This window comes from Quercus robur, chromosome 7 (genome assembly GCF_932294415.1).
Source record: "Quercus robur chromosome 7, dhQueRobu3.1, whole genome shotgun sequence".
Lineage (NCBI taxonomy): Eukaryota > Viridiplantae > Streptophyta > Magnoliopsida > Fagales > Fagaceae > Quercus > Quercus robur.
The window spans coordinates 5,461,222-5,468,931 of record NC_065540.1 but is presented as its reverse complement, the minus strand read 5'-3'; the positions used below and the strand labels follow the sequence as shown (position 1 = coordinate 5,468,931).

At 31.2% G+C, this 7,710-nt stretch overlaps 1 protein-coding gene across 1 annotated transcript; it reads right to left on the bottom strand.

Annotated features, from left to right (window-relative positions):
- Positions 1 to 3,614: 3,614 nt before the first annotated feature.
- Positions 3,615 to 4,343, bottom strand: LOC126690823 (zinc finger BED domain-containing protein RICESLEEPER 3-like). The gene has a single exon (XM_050385950.1). The coding sequence runs from the start codon at positions 4,341 to 4,343 to the stop codon at positions 3,615 to 3,617; it is 729 nt and encodes a 242-aa protein (XP_050241907.1).
- Positions 4,344 to 7,710: the final 3,367 nt, after the last annotated feature.

Sequence of the window (7,710 nt, the reverse complement as noted above, 5' to 3'; positions counted from 1 at the left end):
TATTTTTTGTCAAAAAATATATAGTGATCTTAGATTATTTTATTTATTTATTTTTTTTAATGATATACCTGGTGCAGTATAGTTCACAATATTTAGGTTTTCATTGTGAAATGAATACACCGCCCAGTACCTCTGTGTTAGGCTGCATAACCCGACCCACCCACTAGACCTGAAAGGGCTTTGGTGGGTTGGGGTTGGGCCTAGCACTCAAGTATTTTTGGGGGGTTTAACTTGACCCGACAGATATATATATATATATATATATATATTTTTTCATTTTACTTAAAAGTGTTATCAGCCCTATATATATATCATCTTATTTTAAGACCCTTCCCACTAGCATTGAAAGGGCTTTGGTGGGTTGGGGTTGGGCCTAGCACTCAAGTATTTATGGGGGTTTAACCTGACCCGACAGATTTTTTTTTTCATTTTACTTAAAAGTGTTCTCAGCCCAATGTGTATATATATATATATATATATATCATCTTTTGAGAATTATATAATTTTTTTTCCTATTATAGATTTTCCTCTAATTTCATTTTTTAATTTTAGACCCGCCCACTAGACCTGAACGGGCTTTGGTGTGTTGGGGTTTGGCCTAGCACTCAAGTATTTTTGGGGGTTTAACTTGACCCGGCAGATTTTTTTATTTATTTATTTATTTTACTTAAAAATGTTCTCAGCCCAATATATATATATATATATATATATCATCTTTTGAGAATTATATAATTTTTCTTCCTATTATAGATTTTCCTATAATATCATTTTTTTAAAAAAAATTTAAAAACTTGACTAAATCCCCTCGTTTAAGAGCCAAACACTGTAAAAGGAAATTTATTAGCATTAATGTCCCTTAGAAAAGATTCAATCACTTATTAAAAATTTTCCCAGTACAAATGTCAACTTAAATTTGAATTTATGAGCTTAATTTTGATAAAAAGATCTTATCTATAATTGCCTTATTAAAAGCCTATTCATTTTCCAAAAGAAGCAAGAGATGAAGAGTTCATAATCCCTTAAATAACTTGGTATAATTACTGAATATTATCCTTAGGCTAAATTGAAAATTACACCTGTAAAGTTTAGGGGTGTTTGAATTTTACATTCTAAAGTTTCAGAATTTAAATTTTACCTCTTGAAGTTAGGGGATATTTGAATTTTACACCTTAACGTTTTAGAATTTGGATTTTATCTCTAAATTTTAGGGGTATTTGGATTTTACTCTCTAAAATTTTAGGTATTTAGATTTTACATCCTTAAGTTTTAGAATTTGGGGGTATAAAATCCAAACACTCCAAGTTTTAGGGGCTAAATTTCAAATTTTGAAACTTGTAAAATCCAAACACTCCAAACTTTTGGAGAGTAATTTGCAATATACTCTTATCCTTTTTACGTGTTAGGAACAAAGCTAGAATTTTGTTAACAAACATTGCCTTTTACCTAGCTTTCTTCTCTACTTTTTTTGGCTATTAATTCCTAGGCTTTGGGCCATAACCATAAATTCCGAGCTTTCAATATGGTATCAATTATCAAGTACTAACAATTATTAGAGAATAATGATTATGATTATATATATTAATTGCCATCACTTATTATCATGCCTAAAAGTCTAGGGATGGCAATGGGGTGGGGCGAGGCTGGAGGATGGGATCTTCGTCCCCCTCCCCGCCCCACCCTGGGGTGCAGGGCATACTACCTTGCTCCATCCCTGCCCCTTGGGGCCCTACGGGGAGTCCCCTCCCCCAGCGCCTCTAATACAATTTTATATATATAAATAAATTTTTTGCTACAATAATATAAATTACAACAAAACAAAATGTTTTAAAATCCAAGCATTTAAATAAACCAAGTACTTAAATAGTCTAATACGTAACAACATAATTCAAAATTTCTTATAACAAAATAAACATTGTCTTTGCATGAACAAATCATCAAGGATAATTGACTAGTTTTTTAACAAAATAAACAGTCTCATAACAAAATAAAAATTGACTAGTTCTTTAAGAATGATTTTCAATTTCTCCCAATGTAGTGACACAACTTTCTTCTTCATCATCAGAATCATCAAGAATGTTTTGGAATGTATTAGCTTCAATTCCGTCTACAATAGATGAAAGGCCTAAAAAAAGTAAAACAAATTCAATCAAACAATTGAAAAATACAATGAAGAATGCAACAACATAAATAATTAAATAGATTAACTAGTAAATTTGATAACCTTTGATTTAAGCCCATAACCAATTTTGAGCACACATTAATGCCTCCACGGTCTTTGCATGAAGTTTATTGCAATGTGGACTTAGCAGTCTACCATTTGTGCTAAATGCTGACTTCGAAGCAACAGTTGACATTGGAATGGCTAGGATATCCCTTGCAATACGTTGCAAAGTAGGATACTTAGGTCCATTAAATTTCCACAATGCCAAAATATCAAACTCCAAAGTTCTTGGCATTAGATCATCTTCAAGGTAATGCTCCAACTCCAATTTAATATTCTCATTTTTTTTTTTTCCTTTCCTAACTAAGATATCTTTCAAAGTCCATAAGGGAGTCATCAACTTGTGAATCCTCACTTACACAAGTGCCACAAGTACCTTCCCTACCCATTTTCCCAGAAGTTTAGTCACAAATCATTTCATAACAAGTATCTCTAACCTTTTGAATTTCATTTGAATTTCATTTTCAACTTCATCACCATAAATAAGAGGAAAATAATATTCCAACAATTCAATCTTATATCTTGGGTCTAAAATGGTTGCCACAACCATAACACCATGAATCACATTTCAATAACAGTCAAATTTTTCTAACATTTTAAATGCCATACTCCTAATCATATCACTTGGGCTTGTGAACCAAGAATTCAAAGCTATTTTTATTTCACACACCTTAGGAAAAAAAAAGATTAGCTGTAGGATATTAAGTACCTGAGAATAGCTCTGTAACCTTGTAAAACAATGCCAGTCTCTCACATATACTACTTGTCATTTTCCATTCTTCCTCTTTTGGAATGCACTTATAAGATGACTCCCTTTGGCTCAATCGAAAAAAGACATCTCGATACTCTATAGTAGTAGAAAGCATAAGATAGGTAGAGTTCCAGCGAGTCTTACAATCAAGGGCTAGTTCTTTGATACATTCAACATGTAATTGTCGAGCTGTATCTGTAAACTGTTGCCTTCTTTTTGTTGATCCAGTCCAAAATCCCACTCTCACGAACCTTCTCAATGCATGATCCAATAACATTCAAACCATCCTGAACAATCATATTAAGAACATCTGCTGCACAACGTATATGCAACATTGATCCACGCATAACAAGTATACTACGTTGAAGCTTGTCTAGTATAATATTTATAACTGCATCATTGGTACTGCAATTGTCCACTGTCATAGTAGATAACTTCCTATCAATGTTTCATTCCAACAAGGTTTGTAAAAAGACATCAGAAAGCACTTTTTTTGTATGTGGAGATGGTACATAAATAAACCTAAAATAAGAAATTTAAATTATTATAACTAACAGTGAAATAAGTTCATACAATATTTGAAAAGAATTTAAATTAAAAAAATGAATATATACTTAAAAAAATGTACCTCATAACTCGACTTTATAATCTCCACAAATCTTCAATGAAGTGTGCCGTTACAACCATAAACCCTCGCTTTTTGTTTTGTGAAGTCCACATATCAGTGGTAATAGCAATTCTATTGTGATTCTTTTCTATTTCATGCATTGATTTCTCCCTTTCATGATCATAGATGCCCATAATGTCCTTCTTGATTGTGTTCCTACAAACCATCTTGAATAATGGTTGAAGAGAAGTTGAATATCGTCTAAAGCCAATGTGATAAACTATAGAAAGGGGATACTCATGCAGGATGATCATACGAGCAAGTTCTTTTCTTGATTCATCTTGATCAAAATGATAAGCATTCACACCTGCCATTGAGTCCACATTATGTTGATCCCTCATCAAAATATTTTGTTTCATATCCCTTATATCCTTAAACTTTTTCCTAGGACATATTTTTAAGTGGTCATGCAAATGTATAGTACCATTTTTAGACCCCCCTACAAGCAATCTTGTACAATAGTTGCACTCAGCTTTGTCTTTCCCATCAACTTTCATTTTCTTAAAATGATTCCACACTACTGATTTCAACCTCCCTCGTTCCTCAGTTATCTCATAGTTAGGTTGGGCTTGGGCATCTTCCGGCCTATCCAATGGAGTTGAACAAGTGGTTGTATTATCTTTAGCTACCATCATTGGAGATTGATGGTTGCTAATGGGTGTGATAGATGGATTGGAGCTACCATTGTTTTCACTTGAAGTCATTCTTAAAAAAATTGTTTATGATAATTTATTAACTTAGCAATCATAAAAAAGTAATATACATACACCAAAACCTAAGCCAAAAGTCTCCAATACAAACAATGTAGAACAATATAAAAGATAAACTTATACCACTAATGAAAAAATTCAAGTAAATTAAACTGTGTGATGCTTTCACACATTTCAAGGAAAAATTATGTGGATAGAACGATATAGATATAAGTATTTAACCATATTAACAAAGATAAAGTTTTTAAGATTATCAATTAAATAATTTTCAAAAACTGTGCCTCTATTACATAGTAATTAGTAAAGAAAAAAATAAGTTGGATATGAAAATACAAATTTAACCCAATATACACAATCAAATCCAACTGTGGGGCCGAATATATCAACAACACTAAAAGACAAATATATTATAGTCATTTGTTTGAAAAACATGAAACAATGTGCCCCAAAAAAAAAAAAAATTGAAACATTTTGACATGATAAGAAACATACCTACTACCTACTGGGAGCACTAAGTGAGTAAGTGACCGGCCTTTTTTTTCCTTTCAACTGTGCTCCTTTTTAATAGCTACAAACAAAAATACTAATTTTAGATAGAAAAAAAGAACCAAAATTCAAACTGAAAAAAGCAGATTTGAGAAAGACTAATGTCTTGGACTTGGAGTGGAGTTTGGCTTAAAATTGAAAAACATGTATAGGCTATAGAGAAGGGAGAAGGGTCAGCGGCAATAGCAGTAGGTTTAGAATAAAAAATATTTTATCTAATGTCTTGTGCTTCACTTTAAATATTAGTGATTTAGGGTTTACTAAATTTACAATTATAGTCCTTATTAGCGTAGGGTGGGGATGAGGTGGGGCGGGGATAAAAATACTAAACCCATCCCCGCCTCGGGGTGCGGGGACAAAATATTGCCCCATCCTCGCCCCACCACCTTTGCGGGGCGGGGAAAACTCGTGCGATGCGGGGCTGGGTGGATCAAAATAGGGCGGGACAAAATTGTCATCCCTAAGTCTAATGTTATATTTATATGCAATGGCGAAGCCAGAAAATGAAAATAGCAAGCTTCAGCCCATGAACCTACCCATAAATAATGCTTATTTTATCTTTAGCAAGCTAGGTTATTGGGTTGGACCTATTGGGCTACCCATAAGCTTGTATTAGCATTTTATTTTATTATTCTTTATAAGGAAAGTATAATTTTTTTAAGGGAATAATCAAATTATTTTTTTAAGGAAAGAATTAAAGAATTTCAAAACTTATTTTAACTTTTTACCGTCAATCCTATTTAATTTTTTTTTTGGGAAATACTAGAGATAAAAACTTTTTTTACAAAAATTTTCACAAACTGTTTATATAGTGAGTGATTATTGGTAAAAAAAAAAAAAAAAATGATGTTATTGGTGGGTCCAAATGAGAACTAGTAAGAAGTTGGCCAATAATAGTTTGTAAAAATGTTGTAAAATAGTTTGTGACTTGTAGCATTTTTTATGGAAACTTTTAAATAAAAAAAAAAAAAAATATATATATATATATATTTATATTAAGGCTTTAAATGGTTTTTTATATTCATTTTTCTATCTTTTAATGTAAAAAAAATGTAAATGTTAATTTAAAGTTGTTAGGCTGCTAGAAAAATATAAATTTAGTAAACTAAATTTAAAATGATCATTTTAAGTATCTTAAGTAGTTAGGGGTTGCTCTTAAGAATTCCTCCATCATGTCTTAGAATGCCAATAATTTGTTCTAAACAACATTTTATTTATGTAGTTTTATATTTATTAAAATTTAACTAGGAACAAAAGTAAAAAATAAAATTTTTAGTTTTAGTTTTTTTTTTTTTTTTGGCATTTCATTTACAAGTTTATTTGATCTAAAAACAGGATGGTAGCAAATGGTAGCAAACGCGGGTCCAATCGCTACCATCACAGATCCAATCTTCCCTAAACTTGGGTAGTTGTTGGTGAATGTACCACCCTACTGCGTAGTATAAACTTCGTTCTTCATCACTTAGATCAATGCAATGCTCCTTCCATTACAAGTTGGGAGGTTTAACGTTCCAATTTGTGAAGAACCCAAAACCTACCTTATGCTTGTATGTAAAAACTCGTTTAGAACCTTTTCCTAGTTTGGTCCTATCCCTAATGCATGGAATGACTTTTTGTTTAGCCGGTGGTCAAGGATCGATCATACCAAGACTCATACCCAATCACAGTCGGAAAAACCAATAAATCAATAATGAAAATTTCTGTTTCATGATTTATGCTTCTTACCGTGTATTACACGATTAATAACCAAACTTGTCACCCATTGACTGTCCCTAACCTACAATCTCTTTTTTTTTTTTTTTTTCCTTTAACATATTGAAAACTCAATCATTCGTTGCTCCCTAGCCTTCAACGATATATATATATATATATATATATATATTTGTTTGGACTAGACTTTATATCCCTATCATTATATTATTGGGCCCTGACCTATATGGCCTTTTAACTTATTTATTTAACAAAATTAAATAATGACACATTCTTAATTATAAACCTGCACTACAAGACAATATATTCTAAACAATTCTCTTGCAAACTAATTTCTTTTCTAATAAGTATGACAATAAATTAATCTTGTAAAGAAATCATGTAGTTCATATTGCACTTAACTAATTTTAATGTTTCGAGATTATGGATTATGAAAAGCATGTTCTCCCAAAGTCCATAATTGAATGTCGCCCAATAATATGAGTGGAGGCTGATCTATTCAATCGAGCAAGTGCTTAACATATTTTTAATCATATTTCGAAGTCCACACTTCTGATGTGTGTTAGTTTGAATTAATTAAAACTCACCATTTTTTTAATTAATCAATATAATATTAAATGAATACCGATTTTTGCATATAAAATTAGTTTTTTTTTTTTTTTGAGAAACAAAAATGATTAGGTTTAATCTTGTTTAAAAAAAATCAATTATATAGGTTTGTTCATTTTTACCAATTCTCTAATTTATATTACGCTAACACTCTCAACTTTGCTTACAATTCAATTTCATTCAATCTAGTCCTAACTTTTAACTTAATTCAATTCAGTAACTCCATTAGAAAATTTTCTTTAAGTGGCCAAAGTTGATGTGGTTTTGCTTTTCTTTCAATTTTCTAAATTAAGAAAAAAGCCCAATAAAAATTATATATATATATATATATATTCAATCTGAAGAACAACCTGATAATCTCATAATAAACCAATTTGATAGTGTATATTTTCAACCTGATCGAACAAATCCTAAAACAAAGGTAAAAGCATCACCAAGCTGATGCAAAAATTCCATGAAATCATCCAGGAAATCAAAATGGACCTTGTCAAACGCC